The following is a 25,638-nucleotide window of genomic DNA, read 5'->3' on the forward strand; positions in this document are numbered from 1 at the left end:
GCTAGATAGTCCGTAGCTTAGGGTGGACTCGCGATTTCAGATTGGTATTTAATTTAAAGTCGAGTTCAGAGGGCTTACCTACTTTTGAATCCAATTTTGATCGATCTACATTGATATTTTGAAATGTGATAGGTACCTATTATCGAGTTGCAACACTAGCGCCCATTGTATCCATATTACGTAGATATTGAATGAACTAAATGCTATTGTTGTTAGATTTAAATTCCGTACTCTGAATGCTATCATAACAGTTACGATTGGGGTTGTATAGTTTTGACATTGAATACCTAATTATTAAGGTTGGTTTTAAGAGTAAACACCCTGGTTTCCTTACGATGTGTTCCTCCACTATGTCAGTGGTTTCTAAATAAACTTACATGTAGCGAATGCTAAGTAAGAAGGAAATGACAAAATAAAACCATTTAGGTACATATATTTATCAATTTTTATTAAGAAAACAAATAGCATTATTATATTCCATCAAATCTTAAACTATGACTGAAATTATGGACTTGCGACATGGCATCGATTCCCTCGATAACACAGCATAAAGTGGGAATTGCGACGCATAACGTGGCATTATGATAAAGCTAAATAATAATAATTAATAGTATATCTTAAATATAGAAATCTAAAACTAATCAGAAGACATTACGAATATTTATTCAGACAATCAAAAATGCATAGACGACGGAAAATCAAACCTATAAATTCAAATTATAATGAAATCACACATTTTAATTCACACATAAAAATACTCTATTTCTTATCTGGCTACGTTAGTAGGCTCGGACTTCGCAGTATGGCTAAGATATGATAGATTACCATTTATGTTGCTTTAAAATTATATATTGGTAGGTCACATCTGAGTTACTTCCAATGTTTTCTAAGAATTAAAGGTACTTAACTTGTACCTAAATATAAACAAACTATCATTTATACGTGTCACTAACGTATTTTTTACATTTCATCAGAAAGACTCCTGTACCCTTAGTACGAGTTTACTTTACGTTTAACGAGATCAAAACAAGAGCGCTATCGGTGTTAAGTTTGGTTGGTTCATTCAAGCCGGCCGATAGCACTCTTGTTTCTATTTTGTTCAACGTACAGCAAACTTGTACTAAGGGTACTGAGTTTCAATATACCTGAATATTATACTAGACCGTTTGATATCCCGTTGTCTATATTAGAGTAACTAAGTACTTACATAAAGTTTACTTTCAAGCAGAAAGTAATTTTGGACTAAAAGATTAATTAAAGTACTGTAAAGTTTTACTTTATAACATTATGTTCATAAAAGTAAACTGAAATAATAATTAATTGCTAGCATTCGAGAGCCAACTTCAAACAAATAATTATGTAATGTTTTAGCGTCATACAACAAATTATCAAGTTCAGCATTTAAATATATAATAATGTACTACACTACTACAAGTCTCAGTCATCTTACCGCGATACTCAGTCATTTAATGGTTACTTAACCCACTCCTTAGCAATTGTTTTCAATACAAAGTCGTTACTAAGGAATAGTTTAAGTAATCATTAAATGTCTCTGAGAGCGGCAGTTAGACAAATATACATATAATAATTAATCTTACTGAACTATAAAATCCGCGAAAATATCTAAATACTATCATTTCGTTTCATGTAAACGTTTATAAAATATTTCTGATATAAGTACTATGCTATGATTGCAATATCGCATGTCAGTCAACCTAGTACAATTTGTCTGATTAGGTTGATACATTTTCAGCTTTATAATGTAGCAAATAAAGTTGGAAATGCAATCTTCACAAATGGTATTAGATTGATCTGCTGGCTTCAGTATACGAATACCAGTACAAGGATGTAAGGGATAATAGTTCTATTTCATATATTAATATTTTTAGATGAAAATTAGGACCATTTTGCAACTTCACGCCATTTATCCTTGAACGGGTAGGCAGAAGTGTACATTACGGCACATAATGCCGCTATACAATGTACACCCACTTTTAATCATTTATGTTATAAGATCCGTGTAATAAGGGTCGAGCCTATTGCCATATACCTGGCACAATTAAAGACTCCGTCCTATCACTGAAAAATTTTCGAAAAACCGAAAAAAGCCCAGGAATTCTTTGCCCAACCCGGGAATCAAACCCGAGATCCCTTGTGTGGACTTCGGCTTCGCCCACAGTCGCACTTGCAACCATTCAACCAATGAAGCAGAGCAGTTAATTACTTAAAGAATGCAAGAGTTAAGATACGAATTAATACCTACACGGCAAAGTAATTAAGATTATCTCCTACATCCTTTACAATCTTTATAATAACGTATAATGGCATTATAAATAGATGTATTTAAGTTAAGGCTATTATCGTAATTGATATCGAAATTGACAAAATATGTTATGGATTAACGTTCATATAGCTAGGGAAAGCAACACTTAGTATAAAACCTATCTTCTGGATGATAGATCAAAATCTAAATTGCCGATGGTCGATACTAAAAGTTACTTCTCTGCATGAGTCGCTAAATGTGTACAAATTTAATAAAATATTAACTACTTTAGCACGTAAGCTTTAACATTCAATTTGCCTTATCTCATACTAAAAAGCATACAAATAAGACGCAATTTACTTTTCGATTAGGAGACTAATACCTAATTCGCTTCGAGTAAACCATAATAATAAATATAAATGACGCAGATATAATAATTTATACGTTTTCGCAGCAATAACTCTCATTACATTTTCACATGTTAAGATAAGTTAACATGTGTGTTTATTTAAATGGTCTATCTAAACCATGAAGCAAATACAAAGAGCAGATGTCATAATGCGTGACTCTTTACAGGGAGAGCGGGACGGTACAAACTATATCCCTCTGTATTTTCCATATAGCGGTTCCACACAGTAAAAACGTTACCAATTGTTCACATTTCAATGTGCTATGTGCAATTTTCTGAGTGCAGGCCCGTTTTTTGCGTCACAGTGCATAATCACATTATAGCATCTCCTCTTTGCTTTATGATCCAAACTCAGAGAAAATGTCGATCTCAAAATCCAGAATCAATACTATCCTCACATCATTACTCGACGAGTCCTCAATACATCACTTGTAACGGACCCACTTAAGATGTGTTACTCTTCTATGCTTTTAAAATGATATTACACTGTATAAATAGCTGCTATAAATGAAATGTCATTTTTGTGATCCCTAGATGGCGCCAGTGCAGTTTAAAGTCCTCTGTAACTACTACTGTAGATAAACTTGACTTGAGATATCAGCTGACGATAAATCATTTGGTCAATAGACTTCACTTTTTCTTAAGAACAATTAGGAAGTGTACAATAATTTTGAATAATTGTACATTTTAAATGACATATATCCCAAGATATGTAATAAATCTCTTAATAAGGCATTTTGCAAATATATTTCCTTCAAATTAAAACGATTGAACTTAGCTTTAGTCCAAATTCTGAACTCAAGGTTTTGTCTAAAAATCTCTTTCTGTACAAATGCATCATCAATATTAGCTGTTTTTTATTGTTATTTTTTACAATTTAGTCAGTCTTTTTATATAGTAAGAATGTTTAAAGCCAAAGTAGATAGTAGATCTTAGTCAGTTCATAGTTCGTTAGTGATAAATATGATATCTAATGAATTAAGGCGGGGGATCAGATAATTAGATAATTATTAGATAGATATAATACATCAGATTCGAAAAATATTGTGAAATATTTGTTACTATTATTATTATCTGCTTAGAAACTCGATAAGTTGAGTACAAATTTCACAGTCAATTAGATCGCAATTATCGTTAGATAAATTTACTTTATAATCTTTTACGCATTAAACGCGCGTATTTCATTTTGTTATTAGGGCTATATTTGACTGGGACACCATGGCAGCACAATCTGTCGCGCACCCTTGGTGTTCGTAAGATACCAAACTACAGACACCAGAGTCACCACACCACACTTTGTGAGTATTAAAATGAACCTCGAAGAGATAGCAATGGCGACCGGATTGGCGGTTGAGTGAGTGAGACACCATACAGCGCTATAGTAATTAGTGGTGGCGCAACCAGTAACATACGGTGCTACAGTTCGCGCCGCTAGATTGGTTGCGATACCAAGCGGACACCAGGTGAGTATATCTCTATAGAGCTGTATACATTTTGTTGGTAGCGGCGACTGGTTGCGCAACCATGGTGTTCCGGTGAAATATAGCCCTTAAGCTCAGTAATTTTCGTTTTACCAATAGAGATCAATATCCAACACAGTACTACGCAAGTATACAAACAAATACAAAAAAAATATTACGACTACCAAACATAAGTATTAAGACATACACATACGCATAAAAGCAATTTCAGATAGACTAACATACAAACAATCACAAAAGAATACAGTACATAGCTACAAACATGTCTTTTATAAGTCAGTTTTAGGTTCATTCACATGAAGCGATATTTAGTTTTTAAATAACTTTTATACTCGATGCGTAACATCTGAGGACTTTTGCAACCTTAAAATTATCTGTGGCCTGTTTTTTTACCCGACTGCGCCAGAAGGAGGGTTATGTTTTTATAGGATAACATTAGGGAAATAAGGAGACGTATGACTAAATCTTTGAATGCCGACAGAAATCTGTGAAAGGCAAAAATCCTCCGCTAAAGCCGGTCGTGACCTACGCGGTAGTTAACATGTTAAGGTTGTTTTTCCACCAGAAATGTGCTATATAGCTAAGTTGTGAAACAATGTGACCGTTTCCACCGATACTAAGCTACGTAACAGTGCGAGTAAGACATTTTCGAAACAATTTATGACATAAATAGCCTGCAAGTGAATGAACCTTTATTATAATTTCTAAGTCTAAATCTATTCTAAACTAGGCGCTAAGAATAGTGGGTTCGGTGCCGTGTTTAAGTTGGCTGATTGGAAGGAACGCTTTATGCTTACATGTGGGTATTGCTCACGCCATTCCACTACCTGGAATATAAGAAAACGTTATTAGTGCATTATGTTTATTTTATTGTTAAACAAGTTAGCTACGTGTATATTTTTGTACATAATACATTAGAAGAACAAGAGTAAAAAACATGCCGTTTAATCTATATGTATATGCAAATCAATTAGTTGACCGATTTGGCAAATTTTGGTCTGTGAATCATAATGTGGAAGTCCAGAGAAGATTTAAAAAATTTTTTTTTAGCGATACGATGTTTGCCAGATCAGCTAGTTCATTATATTTATATACCTGTGATAAATTTATCGCGGGTTCGCCCGCACAGCAAAGCAGTTAGTTATTGCGCCAATCGTTTTCAGCAATAGTATGTTTGATTTTCAAACAATAGCTTACCTGAGCTTCTTGAATTTGATCACAGAAACTAACGTCCAGCAGCCGTAGATCTTTGCATTCAGCTAGGATCCTGTAGAATGATAAAACTAATGTTAATATCATATTCTGTGATAAAATACGCAGAAATTAAAAATAAGAAAAAAATATTAACTAGCGACATCTGTTAGCAGTGCAGCAGTGCGTGAGTGTGATGGTCCATTAGAAAGTAAATAGAAATTTTATTAAATCGCGCACAAAGTTTACTTGTGACTTGCACAGATAATGTTTATTTTGGGAATGATATAAATTTAGTACAAAGCCATCTAGTAGTTTTCAACTGTATTTATAACAGCAATATAAAGCGCTAAACGAGTTTTAAGTACAACATGGTCGTTTAGTAACGAGAGTCCCATGAACTGTTTAAGTATATTTTTTGTAAGTGGAGTTCCAATAGACGAGTGAGTTAAAAGGTTAACAGGAAAAAAAACAGATAAAAATACTTACGAGTCGCAAATATCAGCGGTAACTGCCCTGACTCCCAACAGGTCTAACTGTGCCAATTTCGGTGCTCTAGGTATCAAGGAACGAAGGTCTCGGTCGCAGACACCACGTAGAGCCCCGAGGAACAGTTTGCGAAGCTCCCCGACTGATAACCAGCCTAGCCATTCTCCAGAACCGCCTGCTTGTAAGCTGTCGAATAACAAATAAGGAATGAATAAAAATACTTACACAACATATTTTTTTATGTTATGCTACAACTTATTTGACTATTGTTTAGTAACACACGATTAACCAAGTTTTAACGCAATATTAATGATTATTTTTTTATAAAAAACAAAATTTTGGTTACAGGCGGTTAGTACTACACTAAATAGGTCATATTAAAAGGAGACGATTTAAAAAAAAGTAGTCTTGTGTAAAATATACACGGAGAGCACTAAACAAAAATAAAGAATGCAACGTCACGCCTTTACCCCCGAAGGGGTAGGCACTATTTTCACCATTTGCGTCAAAGTCGCTATGTCCCATGTACAATTCCAGGCTCCATCAAACAGACAAGTCCTGACAAAAACAAGTAACTGGCTCAAAAAAAAAAAACTAAAACGGAAATAAAAATATATAAAATAACTTACCACCACCCAACATCCAACTCCTGCAACTTCTTACAGTTGCCCAATGCTCTGATGCCGTTAGGAGTCAAGGAGTATGACTTCCAGAAATCCACTGACACCAAGTTTGGACAATTACCGCCTAATGCTATCGCCACTTCGTCCATTGACGATATCATTTTGCATGAACCTGGAATTTTATGAAGGTTACATTAAATTAAACGTGCTATGCGCATTATATGCTATGGTCGCTTATCTGAATGCTGAATACTAGACACAATAATAAGTGCGATACAAATATTTAACCCAAAACTCTGGAGATCTTGTGATCACGGTCTTAAGTGTCGGAGCGCCATGCTTAGGCACAAATGTGCCGGCTCGATCGGAGCGATACCACGGGTTACTAGAGGTCTAATTACCACCTTACTCAATCTTCCCAATGCCCCCAAAAGGCCGGCAACGTATCTGTAACGCCTCTAGTGTTGCGGGTGTCCATAGCTTACCATCAGGCGATCCGTTAGCTAGGTTACCGCCTCATACGATAAAAAAAATCATCGCCAATAAATTTTTTGAGCATTTTCTATAAGTTTGACCAATTATTAGAAAAAATATTCCGTAAAGACATAAGCGGAGATTACCACACTTTTAGCAAATTACATTCTTCGTGACATTAGGTAAGTACTTACCTCAAAAACATTTTTAAAGTATAAATAATTAATGAAAAACAGTTACTTACCAACATTAAGATGACGTAATCCAGGGTTAGATCTGATGATGGCAACGGCAGCTGAAGTAGTTATATCAGTTCTGTATAGATCCAAACGTTTCAGTTTTTTGAGAGCAGACAGACATATCCAGTCTGTACAGCCGACTACTGATCGGAGGCATAATTCTGAAAATTGTAAAACAATATAAGGTTATTATTTGAACACTAAATAGAGAGCCTTAAACGTTTGTTGGTTTTTTTAACGTTACCGCACACTAGGATTTTCTCCTGGGTGTTACAAACATACAAGTTCATATACACATGACACCCAGTTTAAAAAAACAATTTATGGATCACACAAAGAATCGTTCCGTGCGGGAACCGAACCCGGAAGCCGGTAACCCAGCCACCGCACCATCCGTGCAGTCAGCATCATTTCTTATAGTGTCATTGCGTTATTTATAGTAGGTATAACGTTTCCATTTTCAATAAGGGGGAAAGGAGGGTCAAAAATTAGACCTGAAACAAACATCTATTACTCGTTAGTTATCCGAGTCAGCCAAGAGCGGGACGAGTCTTTAAGATCGCATGTCTAGTAGAAAGACAAGAAGGAGCTGCAAACCACCATGGTAATAGAATATCAAACTTACCTTGTAAACTAGTGGAGGTGTCAACGATGGCTCTTAGCACAGAGTTGTCCACAAACTTACAGCAATTCATACGGAGGTGTGTTAATTCTGCGCCACTGTCTTTCAGGAAACTGCGGACAAGGTTGTGAAATTAACATTATAAAATGTAATTCTATCAAACATCGTTGTATTTATTTTTCTGTCAGTTATCTCGCCCATGTTCCCATGGGATTAAAAGTAACCAATGTGTTTGTTATTCCAGACCTTAAGCTACCCCTTTGACGTTTCAAAAGTGCCTTATTTAGGATTAATTGAAATAAATGCTTTGACTTTGACTTTGACCCTGATCTAAATTTCATCCCCATCACTTCATTAACAAACAAATTCGTATTTATATTAGAGAGATTTACAACATCATCCTACAATACGATTTTTCGGGATATCATTTAAAAAAACACACAATGAGTTCACACAAAGCAATTGGCTAGTTAGACCAACTTTTATGCTGTGTTGTTAAAATAAAACTTAATAGTAACTATCCAGTTATATTATAATAATTTTAATGACTTGATGACAAAATATGCCATCAAGTCGTTATTACTCCCAAGATACAAATCAATAAACAACCTTAAGCCACTTGCAATTAAACTCATTATCCAAGTACAAGTAAGTATAATATTACAATTACTTCAAAACAGTAAATTAAAGAATTAAACCAGCGATGATTGTACTCACTTCACTACATAATTGGGCTGTATCATGCGATGGCTGCCGCACCAAGATAAATCTAGTTTTTGAAGGAATTTGCACCGCATTGATAGAGTTGCCAGCACCTGGAAATAATATATGGAAAGAAAATTAGTTTCTAAAATAATGGTAAAACGTATTTATTTGGGCCAGGGCGTTATAAACGGTTAGGTGTTGGGATTTGGGGATTAGTGATTACAGGATAGGGGAGCCCCTGGGCCTCCGGTAACCTCATTAACACGACGATACACAATGCGAGCGTTGTACGCCGATTTTCTGTGAGGCGGTGGTACTCCAGTTAAGCTGGCCAAGTAGTGCTAAAGCATGGCTCTCCCACGTGAAAAAATATTAGTGGATATGTTAAGATTAGATACTATTCTTATAAATGCGAAAATAAGTTTCGTTATGGCACATACTAGGTTATTATTAACTAAAAAAACAGGTAAGATGGTCAGTTGTTACCAAGTACGCTTTAAAACGATCATCTAACGAATCAATTCGTTATACTAATGGATTGATTGTCGAACAATCATGTTTTGATACAAGATTGTTATAAGAAAACTGTATATCATGATAAGCATAGAAATATGTATGTAAAAGAAAAACAAACACATTATAATATATTGTTGCTTATCAAGGTGTAGGGCACATATTACTTAGTGGTGAGGAATTCGAAAATCTGAAAGGAGATCAAAGCTATAAATATTTAGGTATACACGAATCAGGTAAAATAGAACATAATACAGTTAGACAGGGACTACAAAAAGAATACTTCAAAAGAGTTAAACGTATCGCAAATTCTCATTTAAATTCCAGAAATCTGATTAAAGCAATTAATAGTTTTGCAGTTCCCGTTTTATTGTATTCATTTGGAGCAGTCAATTACAAAAGTTCGGATTTAAAAAGTATAGATGTAAAAACTAGGAAAATTTTAAACATGAACAAAGCACACCATCAAAAAGCGGATTTAGATAGATTATATTTACCAATAGAAACAGGAGGTAGAGGGCTAATAAATATAGAAATGTTGCACAAAACACAAATAATTAAATACCAACAATATCTAGAACGTGAAACAGACTACATTATAAAAACAATAGCTATGCATGATAAAACTAGAGATAAATATTCGATAGATAAGGAAGCAAAAGAAAATAGAATAGAATTTAAAATAAATAATAATACAATATGTACAGATAGCGAAATAAAGTCTGCTAAAATAAAATACACAATAGGAAAATGGAAAGCTAAACCTCTTCACGGACAGTTTTACAGATCAGTAATAGATAAAGAAAACATAGATACCAATTACTCGTTTAGATGGCTCAAAAAGCAGGCAATATCTCCCTCACTAGAAGCATCCATATTCTCACTACAGGATCAAGCCATTGTCACCAGGCAGCACGAAAGAGACGTGCTTAAGAGAGCGGTGGACGGGAAGTGCCGGCTATGTGGTGTCAAAGACGAGACCGCACAACACATTGTGGCGGGCTGCGAGCAGCTGGCTGGCACCTATTACACCAGGAGACACAATAATGTGGTGCAGTACGTGTACTGGACCCTCCTCAAAAAACACAACATGGAAACAACCAACTTATGGTGGAAAGAACAGCTCACTCAACCTCAAGTCAAAGAAAATGATGCAGCGAAAATAATGTGGGAAATTCCAGTTCAGACAGATGTCACAGTTACGCACAATAGACCAGATATTATTTACATAAATAAAAGAGATAACAAAACATATTTAATAGACATAACAGTACCATCAGATTACAATATAGGAGCCAAAGAAATAGAAAAACTAAGTAAATATCATTTATTACAAAAAGAAATAACCCGGTTATGGAACACACAAGCACAAGTTGTACCCATAGTCATAGGAGCGTCCGGAATGGTAGCTAAAAGTATCCACAAATATTGCACACAGTTAGACTCCAACATTAACATACACATCATACAGAAACAAGCAGCCATCCATACAACCACCATCCTCACTAAAGTTTTAGGGAATACAATATACGTCGATAGGGAACGCGATCCTCCTCTTCCTTGAGGGTCTCAGGGCGGGAGGATTGTGGAATACCGACTCTCACGAGTCGTGATGTAAGGCATTACACCACATTATATTGTTGCTTAGAGAGTATGCTATGTTGTGAAAGGGATTCTAAGAGCAGTCAAAGAATTACCAATTTGTTTCATTCCTAAATTCCCAGTTAGTTTTACCTTAAATTAGAGCTTGCAATATTCAATGGGAGTAATAAAAACTGCCAAAAGTGCATTGTAAATTCTTTTTTAAAGATCTTGATAAGATAGGCAGTAGTTGAACGAGAAGAGCAAAAATTCTTAATAGCGTGCTATTGGACCAGTGTATTAGCAGTGGACGCAAACGGGCCGATAACAAAGAGATCCCTTCCAGAAAATGCAGGCGAACCATATTATATTCCAGAACAAAAATTTAAAAATGACATTATGGTATAATAAAAATATCATTCGAAAATTAAAAGGTACTTATCGAAAGCTTTATTCTGTGAATCAACTATTACAATATTTAAAACAAAACCAGTTTTTAGGGTAAATGACATTTAAACGTGAGTCGTAACACACGTGACTGATTTGTGGCGCGTCGTGTACAACATTGTAAGGCTACTAACACACTCGATTTATTGTTTCAAACGTAAAAAACGCCGAAAATAGTATTATGGAGATTTCATATTGCTACAGTTTGTAAGGTATTTGTCAATGGTTAGTAAGTCATTGACTGCCAATAGAAAACTGTTGAAGGCAAATCCTCCGCTAACATCGGTCACCCGAGACCACCACAGCGTTCAATATGTTAAAAATTCATCATTAAATTATTTTCTTTTTAATCAACTTCCCAAAAAGGACGAGTGAACATAATGCAACTTACCGATACTGACTATACCTACATTGTAGCACATAGCTATTTAGGTTTTAACATAATTTTGTTTAGTACTTATGGCACCGACTTCTAAATTATCAGTTGGTAGACTGACATAGGCAGTACAATATGTAATACTTATTTTTTTGTTTTTAGTTCATGGTTTTTATAATAGCAGCAATGTCAATATACAAAACTCGATATAAATACAAAATATTAAAAAACACAATCGATGTATTGAATTCATAGCTTTAAAAAGCGCGTCGAACAAATCGATCGTAAAACTGGTTTATATGTTTCGTCCAATTTAGGCTAACTTGTTTTAATTTTAAATAACGTGAGTAATATTTTTAAGACAGTACAAAATATGCTAGACACATTAAATATAGAGATGCTGGCCTTTTATTAGAACTTGATACGTGATATTTACCATGTATTTTTATGTCTATGAGTTTCCGATATTTCGGCGGCAAGCGTCATGATCAAGGATGAACTGTGTTTGTTTGTAAATTTATAAGAAAATTGGTTGAGTAGATAAGTAGCTAACAAACTCACACTCTATTATAAGCATTTCTAATATTAGTTGGGATGTAGAATATCAAATTAATAATCTATAACATAGTATACTATTTTTAACTGAATCATATTATCAAGCGCACGTAATAGACCTTATCTCGTTATGTATAAGGTACAATTTAAACTCAACCGAATATAATACTTCTTACCTAACTTCATCCGGCAATCTTATAATTTTATTATTACTTAATAAACTTGACCGCCCTCGACCTCGACGGAACAAGTTAATTAACTCAAACCGTAGCTTTGCGTAAGAATACAACTAATATTATAATTTTGTTTGTTTATTTATTTGTTAAAACGTGTTATATTTTTCTAAGAACTAGACAGAAATGAATAGTATAGTAAACAAACCTATAAATAGCGCATATACCTACGGTTACCATGCGTGAACTATTCGAGAAACGCTCGACTATTTTCAAGTCGCACCGGGGCTCATATTCATGAGTAGCTTATAGGTAAATTAATTACTATGTTATCGGCTTACTCACGTATTTGTTTGACGAGGAACTCGACTAGTTTCAAGCCATGCTAGAGGCTCATATTCATAAGCAGCATTCCGCGACACAAACAGTGCGTGAGTAAACCGATAACATAATAATTAATTGAGCATGTCTCATGAAAGTTGCAATAAAATTATAGCTTATAGGTACTTACTTACAAAAATAATAATATTCTTACCTGAGATTGCACGCAATGCCAATAAGGTCTGAGATCTATGCTTCTATACAGTATGCAGTCTGAAGCGAGCCTGTTGAAATGTCTGTTGACTTGAGCGCATCGGCAGAGCGACTGGATGTCCAAGTACTTCATCACACATAGTGTGGTTTCATCCTGAAATAGAAAAATATGGTGGTGTTAATTTTTTTTAAACATAAACATATTGATGATGGTTTAGGAGAGCAATAATAGCTGCCTATAAGTGTAATTACAAACATATTAAATGTAACACCAACTTTTTGATACTCCATACACAGGGAGCCTATTCACATTTCGGGACGCAGTACTAGGGTAGTACAGTGAAAATTATGTAGTAAATAATTGTAGAGTCGCGCGAGATCACCTAGTATAGAATAAATATCAAAATATTGTCTTAAAATATACTTCATCATATTGTCATGATAACAAAGAAACCCAAGCAAACACTAGGTTATCTCTGTTATACAAAACTTAGTTACCTAATTAAGGGGAATTGTCTACAAAGTATATTTATACACTTTTGTCACGTCTTTTAAACCCGATGAGGTAGGCAGAGGTGCACATTTCGGTACGTAATGCCGGTATACAATGTACATCCACTTTTCACCATTTATTTTATAAGTCCCATGTAATAGGGGGATGAAATTCAATTTCACTATACCACCTATGTACCATCACCAATATGTGAAGAAAATATACTATCCTGATCACTGATTTTGAGGCGATGCGAAGTTTATCTTACTAATAATACAGATGCGAAAGTTTGTGTATTGTGTGTATAATAAAAAAATATACTATAAAGTAAGCTGATAACAAATTCGACTGACTTTATCGTCATTCCAATGTACAACAAAATGGTTTCTTTTTACTTATTGTTTTAATTTATATAACGTGATGTGATCGACCGTTTTGTACATTACGTGTGTATTATCAATTCGTTCTGGTTGTTATATAGTAACCTAACCAAATAAGGCCTATGCCCCAATAAAGCCTATTTTGAAAATTTCCCTCTTCCCGATTTCAAATGGTCGCCAAAGTTTTTAGAAGTGTGCATGCACATTACTTAACTAATTTGAGCACAGCAAGCAACCCGTGCCGCGATTATGTTGGAACCTGCAGTCGAAAACAATCACGACGTGGAGCGCACTTTAGTTTTTATAAAATTCGAGTAGCGTAAACTGTTAGTATTTTTATATTTATCAGTATACGACGTGCCGTGTTTTGTCTGTATGACAATTATACCTTTAGCCATCTCCTCACATAACTGAAATACCTATAATATCGGTGTATTTCATATAATCGTTGTTTTGTTTACCTATGTGCCATGCCCTAATAAAGCCTACAAAAAACGTGTAGGCCTTATTACGGCATAGTTGTTTTTTAGTAATTTCATGATCACCATGTCAAAAAGAACGCCAATGGATTTTGCGAAACGCTGTTAAAATGGTAGAAGAAAAGGGGTGAATGGATATCGGGAAATTCTTCATAGTATCTATTCACCCTGCGAATTTAGTGCACCCTGTTTTACCCGGTAGGCTGCTGCAGCCAGATATAACTTCCAAACTACACGAAAGCTAGGTCGGTCGCTGAATTGGCTACAGAACAAGAAGTTATTCTCATTCGTTTGACTGATGCTGGGGTACCGATGACTTCAAAGATGTTACTTGGGTATTACATGATGAGAAACTCGTTTAGCCTGATGTATAATGACCAAAATTAATTAATAAGATCTCATTACATTTATTATAAGCATTGACAAAGTTTTATTATAATTAAGAAGTTGAATACTTACTAGTTTTTATTGAGGCCTTATTAAGACATAGGGTTCCCAATAAGGCCAAAGTGACACTTTAGTTATTTGTGTTTAAAAAAGTGTAGTTTTTGTTTCTGAAGCCATTTTGTCTCAATTATTACAAAGTTTAATAAATATATAAGGTTTTGCGATTATCAGCGCTTTTCATTTTAAACCTATGAGCTAGGTGGTAATAAAAATAAGGTAGGCCTTATTTGGTTAGGTTATACAACCATGTAACTAAATCTACATAAAAAAGTAATATTTTGTTTTGATATATTTGTGGTTAATATATCAACCCTAGTAGGGATGTATATAGGGGGGATGCTCGCACCCTTTAATATATTGATTTTCCTACGATATTTGAGCTGAAACCTTCACTTATCGAAATAAAGGAGTCTTTAACACTCAAGTGGTAAACAACCTTACTGACGAAACATGTAAAAGCAGTTACCGTAGATCTATAACTTCAAAGGATTTCCAGCAAAAAGTCGCATGAATGTCATTATCCCTGCAGGACAGCCTAACTCAGAAGAAGCCTTTGAAACTACATACGGGAGAAGCCGTAAACGGAACTTACCGGTATGCTATAATAATTTTATTCTTACATCCTCGTACATAACACGAACACAAAATGTTACGTATTGTATTACAGTTCTTTAAGTAAGTGTTCGTTTTGTTTGTAAAGAAATATTCACGGGTGCGAATGTTTGTGACGCACGTGTTTTGTCATAAAACACTCAAGGAATGCGTTACATAATAATAACAACAAGTAATGGAACTTCTAGTGGGCCTATTACGAATGCTTGCCCCATAGCATTATCTCTGGTATCGTGGGTGCATTTAGAAAAATATAATTTCACACCCAGACCCGAAACAACGATTTGTGGATACAATTAATACATATTCAGGCCAGAGATTATCTCTCCGTCAGTATTCTAAGAGTCGAATAAGGGACTACACATTTTACAGAGAATAGGCAGCAGCCAATTTCTGACAAACTTGAGCCTAGCGTGTAAATTAGTTATGGCAAAACGGACCCTCACTGCACCTATAAGATAAATGTAAAGGGGTGGCTATTAGCGATTTTGATGACTTGCAATTTTGTTTCTACAAGTTGTATAAATTTCCAAAAGAAATCCTAAGTAAAGGCTGTATAGGTAATGGCATAGCATCTATATTACTTTGTTTTTATTTGAAACTAACCATTATTATTGTATTGTAGGAGACGAAGACATAACAGCATTGTCTTAAAATACATTGTTTGTATTAGACTAAATATAGAGCCATTGTTTCGGGATGACGCACCGTTGTAGGTCAATTTTCTTATATTATTATGTAACCTTCCATATATATCAGGTAACTTTGATATTTAACAACTAGTATTACTTACAATTAAATAGAAAAAAGAAGAAGAATTGAATAATTTCGTTCTGTACGAAGTATGAAACAAAATAGCTTCTTTTATCTGCCCCTATGTAAAAACTAAACAAATAATCGGCCCGCATCGTACGCATCGCACGCATCGCACGCAAGTTATATATTCTATAGTCTTGTATAGAAACTTATACAACTGCTTCCAATTATTGGCAAAATTTATACATACCTATGTCAGTATAGTAGAACAACATTATTAAACGCGGGAAGCCGGGGCAGGTCGCTAGTTACCAATAATTTCCACGACAAGTTGTCACCTTATTGATTTGTTCACACGTCCGCGTCACGTGCAATAAGCGATTGTAACAAAAAAACACTTGTCTATTTTAGGTATTTTGTCTGGTAGGAAAATCTATTTCTGATTTTATTTTGTTGAATACAAAAGGAAGTGCCAGAGTCTGAATAATAATTTATTGCGAGATTGCGTGAACTCGGAAATTAAAATTTTAATTAATCAATAATAAAAAATATTAGGTAGGCAAGTTACAGGGCTCACAAAACATGGATTCCGTACAAACTTATAAGTGCGGAGATTTCACCGAGGAAGGAAAATTTAAGGTTTTTATTTATTTGCTATTGAACAAATAAAGTTACTCAGAGATTTACGTAGGTCCCAAGCACAGGATAATTAGAAGGGCCTATGATATTGCGGACGACCTAGTGGGTTTCAGGAGCTCGGGTTCGCAGCAAGAGTAGGAATGGGGTGGACTTTAGTCGGTAAGAGTATGATACTCCCTCTCGACTCGCCCAAAGTGAGTGAAGACATTGGATGGTTTCCCCCCTCAAACAACAGATATCTGATAGCACTAGAGTTTAACTACTTATAACGCAGTTAGTTCTGCTCAAATGAAGCAATAAAGGAAATAAAATGCAATGGATGTTTCTCACGATAAGTTATAAATCCAATAATAACAATGTACCTACTAAGTGATTATGTTAATTAGTCAGGTGCAAGCAATTTAATAGAACATTTCAAAGAAGCATTTGCAAGCAACATTGTTTCTTTTATTTTTGCGTTATTTCTCTATTGAGTGTTGGAAGCTAGTTCCACGTGTGCTTAGATCTTGAATGAATACTGCTTGACCAGATCAAACTCGGTCATGCAGACGGGTCATCTGTACCCTTAGTACGAGTTTGTTTTACATTTAAAGTAATCGAAACGTTGTACGTCGTTGTTGGCTTGTCGTTCTACGTGGAGGACTAAGGGGGAGGTCTTTGTTCAGCAGTGGACGTCTCTCAACTGATGATGATGATACTGATGAATCGAAACGAGAGCGCTGTTCTGATTGGTAGGTTTTTTCCAGCCGGCCAATTAAAGCGCCGAATGTGCTCTAGTTTCGATTACTTTAAACGTAAAGCAAACTCATACTAAGGGTACCGATCGTAAATGACCAGCACCACTCATACCGTCGCCGAGCCTTTATGGGGCTCGGGGAACATCACTCACACGGCAAAACACAACACGGCTATGCTTGCGTTAGCTTTTATCGTGTGAGTGAAGTGTTCAGAGGCCCAATCTTCTGAAACTTACAGTAACCGATACATGCTTATCACATTATACCTAACCATAGAAGCAATACTCACGGGTAACTGCTGGAAATCTCCGAGTGGTGGTCCAGTGTCGATTTGCTTCTGATTTCGTGGCGTTACAATCTGTGGCGCGATGTTCTCGTGAAGGTTTGAAGCAATTATTCGGTTCAGCAGCTGGCCTAGAAAACAATGATGAATGATAAGTATTGTGATAGTTAAGGACGTTTCCTTGTTAACTAAGACATTGTTTAGTTTGTAAGTTTAATACGCATTTATAGTAGCCGTTTTTTTATGTAGGTAGTACCTACGTTGAAACGGAATGGCCCATATTGTGGAAAGCTACTGTTCTTCTTCAGGCGAACCGTTTCCCGTAATTTTTAACTGTGGACGACCGTGTCAAACCTTTTTACTTCTATTTTAAGAACTTTATCTTATAAAACATTGGAAACACCTCCGTATATTTATTAAATCCGAAATAGCTGAGTAAAATTAATTTAGGTATCTATGATATAAATAATAATCAATTGCCAATAAGCTAAGTCATGGTGATGGGTGCAGTACTCCAAACCTGTATAATAATCTATGTGTGTGTGTGTGCGTGTTAAGAATATACTTTTTAGTTGTTTTGCTTTAAGTAGAACATACCGATTCAGAATTAGATCTAATTTCTATAAAAAACAACAGAAGCGTTTTAAATTGTTTACAGACTAAGCGATTGAGAATATTGTAAATCATCTTCATTAATCTAAAATCCCATTTATTACATTGCAACAATTGGACAGCCAGTATAAATAATGCGTTAATTGTTATTTTTAATTAACCAGAAGTAATAAAAAAACTTGCTTGCGAAAAAATAAAGTCGATTTTCCTTTCCCTTGTAAGTAGTTGTGTTTAATTAACGATTTACCTACTTGTATATTAATGAAAACCACGTTCTGATTGCACAAAGTTGTACCAATTGTACTAAAGTACATATAACATCATAATTTCTAAAGTTTTTGCAAAAGAGATTCCCTCTAAGAGCGTGGCTCCACTTGTCCGTTGCACCGCGTTGCGTCGTCACAGCGTAATTTTCCATATATTTTTATGCCATGCCCAATTTATCCGTCTCCTTGCGCGACCATTCAACGGGTCGACGGACAAGAGACGAAGCGGGGGGAAAAGTAACACGTGGTAATACGCTGTGTCGACGGACCATCACGTTTGTATCTGAGACGCAGCTACGACGTTGCAACCCTTGTGGAGCGTACAATGCCTTGTTCCGCTGCGACACCGTGACACAAAAGCAGCGCAACGGACAACTGTAGGAGAGTCATGCTTCGTCACGAATGGACCGACTCGACCGGAAAACTGCAACGGCCTCACAGAAAACCGATATAATATAACGCTTGCTTTGTATTTCGTTTTGTAAGTGAGATTACTGGAACATGCAACAACCCTTAAATTCCTAGCCCCAAAAGACAGGCAACCCACTTGTAACGCCTCTGGTGTTACAGGTGTCCATAGGCGACGGAGGTTGTTTACCATACAAAACATACAAGTAGAGCCTCGCCCAAACGGCCTGTTTTCATAACCTACCTCTAACTTTAAAATTGCATCCTAGAGGTAGATTTTGAAATAAGCTCCATACAAAATATATCCAAATTCTATGTCTAGTGAGTAAATCTGGAAATTGAAACCGGTCTATCTAAAGTTATTTTAGCACATTATAGCGTAGCGTAATGTAATAATACATAGCGCATCGCGATAAGAAGCAAAATGAGTAATCTTAAAGTCCAGTACTAAAATAAAAATGAAACACTGTTTTATAGTATACGGCATTACAGGTCATTCTAGACTGCACGTTTATCAAGAACAACACAAAGTACCTAGGTACAAAAGTACAAAGCAATTGTTTCATACTGAAGTAAAAACACATTTTGAAACATACACCCTTAGCAATAAAGGTGAAAATCTCACAACAAGACAAACACAAGAAACTTATCTTTAATCAAAGAAAAATAAACCATTTCTGTTGGAAATTGAAACGTATTGCGTTGAGAATATAGTTGAAAATCGACAGAACAAGGTATAACCGTGACCATGGTTAACAGTTTCAGTGTTACGTCTTTACATTAGCACTTAAAGTTGACGTTAGAACGTGAATGCGAACGTGCGGAAAACTGATAGTGTACCTTACCTCTCTTTATCAAAGTTGTTTTTAGATTAATGGAATAGGTAGTCGTTAAAGAAAGTCTTATCAGTGCACTATTAACTAACTTAGATAAGTACGTCTGGACCCATTTCTCTATCATCTCTCAAGTATATCAAGAAAAAATACGTAAGTACCGATTAAATGTATTGTATCTGCAATTTGATAACCAAAATACGTGACTGAAAGCAAACAAATGATTTAACTATGTACGAAGATAGATCAAATTACAAAAGCCGACTTGTAAATCGATTTAAATCCACTTTATCTTGACAAGAGAGTAATTAATGACGTCATACATAAGGAGGTTGTATAAGGAATAAAATCGGCTTACATCACGCCTACACAGTTTCGGATGTTATGGATTTTTCCGTTCATAATATTGCGCCCGTTAAATAACTCTTTAAGACAAAGGTGCAATGACCGTACACACTTATTTTTGGAGTAAAGCCAAACTTAGGTACCTACATTACACTGCTTTCTTTTATAACTATCGCGTCATGAGATGTATTCAATGAATTTCGTTGTAAGAAATACCCACGTAATTGATCGTCTGACTCAACTAGTTTCAATACTCATTAGGGGCTCATAATTCTAACCCGCGTGCAAATATTGAAGCCGCGGGCATTGCGCATGCTTCTATATAGCGAACGTACCTAAGTTTTTCGTTTATTGGCAACTAGTTTTAGAATCTATGTCATTTTTTTTCGACTTCATGACCTTTGCTAAGCTAGTTTTCAATCGACAATCGATGCAAAAAGTCCTACCAAAACAGATATAAAAACTTTTAGAAAAAATAAACAAAATTTGACTTACCTTTTTCCACTACAGGTTTATAGAAAAGCGAAGAGTAAGAGAAGTTGTTCCTCAAATGCTTGGCTAAATTCGCCGGTTGTCTACCACGTAGAAGTACCGCATCCAACTCGGTGTAGTAAGGAAGTAGCTTGTGGTTGAATTCCAATCTCAGGATTCTGTTACAAAAAAAATAAATAGGTAAAGTGATAAAGAATGTTTTTTGTTCAAATATCGAATATTAAGTGTGGAAGAGTCATGCTTCGGCACGAATGGGCCGGCTCGACCGGAGTGATACCACGTCCTCACAGAAAACCGACGTGAAACAACGCTTGCGTTGTGTGAGTGAGGTTAGAGGAGGGCCTCCTGTAACACCTCTTCCCAATCCCCGGTTCCCCAACAACCTTTAAATTTCTAACCCCCAACACCGGCAACGCACTTGTAATTTGATTACTTAGTCGAATTGCTATTTTTGACTAAAGAAACATCTAAATATTTTAGGGAATCTTCTCAATTCCATTTTTATAGAAAATCATTGATGTTGAAATTCCAACACGTGACATTTCGGAAGCCAAAGTCAACACGAGATCGGAAGTCAGTTATCGAGTAGAGGTCGCGGTTTCGTAATTTTTGTCGTGCGATACAAAACAAAAAATTAGGTCATTGATGGGATGTTGGGAGTAAATAGACCCAATTTACAAGTATTTTAGTCATCCTAAACGCTGATGCTATTTATTTAATAATAATCAAAGATAATGGAAGATAGAAATAGCCCACTTTTAATCAAAGTTATCGGATCAACGTGACCGCTTTTATTTTCATCTTTTTTGGTATGATTGAGTCTGTCACTCAATTCAAACAGAACTGAATGTATAAAAGAAATATGGTAGGTACCTTATCAAAATTCAATAATATTTTCGAAAAGTTTCCAATACTCATAAAAAATATTGACAACTGTTGACTAGACTATGACGAACAAACCTAATAAATTATAATATCAGAAATATTGTTATGTACATAATAAATATAAAATATCGAGCAACTTCCACGTGCAACATCGAAATCTAAATGTACAAATAAAAGGTAACATGACTACCAAAAACGTGACTACAGAACGTATTCTCGGAGTATTGGAACGTGGAAAATTTTACTCAGTTAAAACCATATGAAGTCGTAACGAAATTCTTCTAGGCTTTCTCTTTCAAACTGTTTACTTTTGTACGCCTAGCATAAAGGCGGGAACGAAATCACGTGTTTACAAGTTCAAAGTTTTATGGAATATTTATTATGTGTAGGAGTTTAAGTAGAGGGCGCCCTAGACGGACGTATGTCGACCAAAAAGGCGGCACACTGACTAATATCTCTTTCTGCATAAGGGTTTAAAATGTTTTAACAATTAAAAATATCCTTAGTTTATAATGATTTTCTGTAGATGTAGCGACATGGGTATAGCAAAATCATGTCAGTTCGTATTACATTATTTCTCTGCCCTGCTATTCAATGGAGGGCCAGTCTTCCGTCGGGCGTTGGGATTACTTGAATATTGTGTACTGCCCCGTAGCGACTAGTTAAAAGAATTATTTATTTCTATTAAAGCACGTCAACAGAATAAACACCAACAATAATAAAAAAAACATGATGGAAATACGAGGTCATGTGCTTATGCCAATTATAGACATGCACAACATTATAGTGATTTTCTAAGCACAGGAGAATTCTCGTTTAAAGTCTATAAGTAAACCAACATTGTTAAAATACTACTACTACAACTACTTACAAGAAATATTTCTACATCCATATACATAAAGAAAAACAAAAAGGGACACAATAAAAGATGACCGATAATTATCACTATCACTTCAGATAAAGAAAGAAAACAAAAGACTCACCGTGTTGGTACATTGATCTGCCTTATCGGAGGACTAAATATCCTCGGTGTGTCTCCCACATACTCCGGTTCTCCTTCCCATAGCAACATCCATGTTGTAGGACCTAGTGCCCAAATGCGGACCAGCGCTCCAGGGTTATAGGTCTCGAAGATCGACACCTCCAGTGGGTATACAGCTTTTTCGAACGACACTTCTGCCAAAAGGTTTATTTTTTGTAATGGGTTATTGAGACTAAGTTTGTGACATATTAGAGTGCAAAATACTGGGTGTTAAGATTGAGTTTAATATGGAAATGGTAATACCAATAGATACATATAGATCTGTTTAATTTTTATGTTTAGTTATACAGATATTCTACTAGGTACTACGGTGTATGTAAGTGCTAAGTTTTTAAATATTTTGAGAATAAATTACTCTGGATGGTTCTTTATTCTACAAGCAATAAGACATAACTAGTAAGTAATGTAATGTGTTAAATATATAATCATAACTGCTATACATGGGGTCTTGAATTAAATTCCCAGTTTAGGTAGTGTTATGTCTGGGATTTTTGTCAGTTGTTACCATATTTCACAAAAATATCATAGTTTCTGAAATTGTGACTGGTAGCAATAAACCTACTCCCTATTACATGGGACTATTATAATATGACTGGTAAATATTTTATCTACACTTACCAACAAAGTCTTGGCTAGTGATTGCACTAGCATTTTGTGGCATGTAATCTTTCTGTGCTGATGGAGCTTCTTCCCACCAAGTCCCATAGGTCCTCTAAAAAAATAAGATATTTTAGTAATCAACTAATGTCAATAGACAACATTTAGAACTAACAAACAACATCAAAGTTTAAATTACACAATATTATCAATGTTTTAACTGATAAAAATTAAACATTAAAACAAGTTGACTCATGGAGAGTAGATATCCAATCATTGGTTACTCTATTTGCTACTTAAATTTAATGTAGGCACAACTAAAATATGCAAACAATACAATAATAACAAAATAAATTATTTTTAACACAATTACAATTTAAAAGTTGATTTATTTTTTCTTTGTGTAGCTGACCAAATTAAATTAAAAAAGGAATTCATAATAAAATGAGAAAAAAAAAGAAAACAATAAAAATTGCCAGTGACATTTCAATTTCAAGGCTTTAAAAGTTATTAAGGCCTTGATATAGTGTATAGCTGTTTTGTTTACTTTTAATAACACAATCATATCCCTTCACATGTGAAAGAAAATGGTTAGTTTGAATAAATTGCTTTATTAATAGAATGCCCTTGATTTTTATTTGCACCAGGAAGTATGGAGAGCAGTCTTTATCTTATAATAATGGTGTAATAATAAAAAATTGTAAAAGTTGTTTATGGGCATGGTATTTTTTTTTATTCTATTTTTGAATTCATTTTATGAAATATGAATGTACCAGCCTATTTTATCAGTCTACAGAGTATTAAATTAATACTCAAGTATGATTTTTAATAATTAAAAGCACAAGCACAAAATAAGTAAATGACAATAATAGTTTTAAAATTTTTAAAACTGCAACTAGAATTTATTTTTAATGCAAATTTATTATTGAAGATAATATTTACCATTCGTATAGGCTGTAACTTGCATTGAAACATTTTATTTAAATAACACACAGAACATTTACTAGATCAACCAAAGCCAACAACCAAAATGACTATGAAAGGCAGAGATGAAGTCCAGGACTAGTTATATCTATTACTGTTACAAAATAAACTAACAATACCCTCAACAGTACCCTTCCTAAAGTCAGGTAAAAAGCTTAACAATGTATTTAAGCCATTGTCATTAGGGTCCACTTACAAATTGTTAAGAAGTTTGTATTTGTTCATTAGTTCATGAGTTATTTACCTAGTTTATTTAAGGTTTAAAATCTTATAACTACAGTAAATATTAAAATTAAATGACTTGATTACTTTATTACCTATTTTGAATGCATATTTTAATTGAAATGCAATTGGTGTTCCATAGTCTCTGCCTACCCCCATGGGAGACAGGCATGTGGTTATGTATGTATGTATTTATGTAAATTAATGATTAGGTAAACAATGTGAGAGCAAATGTTATTTATTTGATAACAACTTTATAACTTTTGTTAGAAAATTAGGTAGTAAATAATGGTAAATATGTATGTAAATAATGGTCTTCTTCTTGAGTTTCTGAGTCAAGGGTGTCAATTACTACTAAGCAGCAAAATAATTATTATTGTTATGTGTAGTTATAAGAAAAAAAATACCTAATTGATATTACAATGGCATGAATTTTAGACTTTTAGAGTAGGTAAAACATATTTTTTAATGTTAAATACTTTTAATGGACTTATATTGTATGGCCATCAAGATTAAGAGTGTGTACCAAATATCTCAATGATCAGAAATTAGGAAGTGGGTTAAATGGCAATAACTGAAAATGACCCAAACAAACAAACAGGTCTAGCTAAATAAAACCATTTAAAAATAGGAAAAATACTAGATGTCAAGTAAACAAATAAATTAGCTTAGTTAACTACTTAAAATTAGCAGACATACAAAAGCAAAGAATTTTATTATAGTTAGCTTTAAGCTAGTGGATAATTATCTACTGTTGATTAAAATATTTAATTTTAGTCACAAATAATTACATAGTTGTGTGATACCTACCTAAGAATTTTTAATTGCATTAATTTAGTATGATTTTTTAAAAATAAAATGTTAATAAGACCTGACCCTTACTTACACGAGTCACAAAGGACAAAATTACGCGGCAAAACAATGAAGCTTATTTATAAAACGTAGTGATAGATACGTCCAAGACAAATTAAAAAAAAAAAATAGGAAGAAAATAGCACATGTAATACAAAAGTAGCTATTACTTTTACCATAACGAAGGCTTGGGGATAGTCGCCGTAGTCAGGAAAATTGGAAGGCGGTCCACGAAGATTAAATGCAGTATAAGAAACACTGATTTCACTGCCATACTGGGAACTAAAATCTTCAACATTGTGCACAAACTGTTCCAGTATCAGATGATCTTTATCTTCTTCCTCACTTTCGTTTTTAAACCAAAACAAAGAGGATATTATATCCGAGTTTTGCATTTTGAATCAATTATAATCCCACTTCAGAATTTAATGGAAAAAATTAACACGAACGGTAATAACAAAGATGCGCGCTCGAATGAATAGAAATGAAATGTTATTTTTTCTGCTCTGACAGCTGACAAAAACAACACAAACAGTGCCATAGAATATACTGGGCTGGTAAACGTAAACACAACTTTGTTATACAACAATCTGCAATGT

The 25,638-nt window shown here is 34.6% G+C and overlaps 1 protein-coding gene across 4 annotated transcripts; it reads right to left on the bottom strand.

The window, feature by feature from the left end:
• Positions 1–427: 427 nt before the first annotated feature.
• LOC118269332 (F-box/LRR-repeat protein 4) lies at positions 428–25,568 on the bottom strand. Of its 4 annotated transcripts, none has more exons than XM_050700370.1 (13): positions 25,210–25,568; positions 23,003–23,096; positions 22,326–22,515; positions 20,461–20,615; positions 17,508–17,632; positions 12,677–12,829; positions 8,509–8,606; positions 7,795–7,904; positions 7,175–7,330; positions 6,463–6,628; positions 5,834–6,019; positions 5,351–5,420; positions 428–4,980 (listed from the first exon to the last, which is right to left on the bottom strand). In XM_050700370.1, exons 1-13 carry the CDS (start codon positions 25,432–25,434, stop codon positions 4,870–4,872), a joined length of 1,839 nt encoding a protein of 612 aa, XP_050556327.1. In that variant the 5' UTR covers positions 25,435–25,568; the 3' UTR covers positions 428–4,869. The 4 variants fall into 4 exon arrangements, with proteins under 4 accessions (XP_050556327.1, XP_050556332.1, XP_050556325.1 ...); XM_050700375.1 differs by having other exon boundaries at positions 25,216–25,567; XM_050700368.1 differs by having other exon boundaries at positions 22,326–22,518; positions 25,210–25,567.
• Between the last annotated feature and the right edge of the window lie 70 nt (positions 25,569–25,638).

The sequence above is a fragment of the Spodoptera frugiperda genome, chromosome 2 (assembly GCF_023101765.2).
Source record: "Spodoptera frugiperda isolate SF20-4 chromosome 2, AGI-APGP_CSIRO_Sfru_2.0, whole genome shotgun sequence".
Classification (NCBI taxonomy): domain Eukaryota; kingdom Metazoa; phylum Arthropoda; class Insecta; order Lepidoptera; family Noctuidae; genus Spodoptera; species Spodoptera frugiperda.

Excerpts from the sequence above, each read along its gene's own strand:
- LOC118269332 (XM_050700368.1), bottom strand. The coding sequence starts at position 25,434 with ATGCAAAACTCGGATATAATATCCTCTTTGTTTTGGTTTAAAAACGAA. Across the intron at positions 20,616-22,325 it reads CAGATCAATGTACCAACACG|AATCCTGAGATTGGAATTCA; the intron begins GTGAGTCTTTTG and ends TTTTTGTAACAG. Across the intron at positions 6,629-7,174 it reads ATTACGTCATCTTAATGTTG|GTTCATGCAAAATGATATCG; the intron begins GTAAGTAACTGT and ends ATAAAATTCCAG.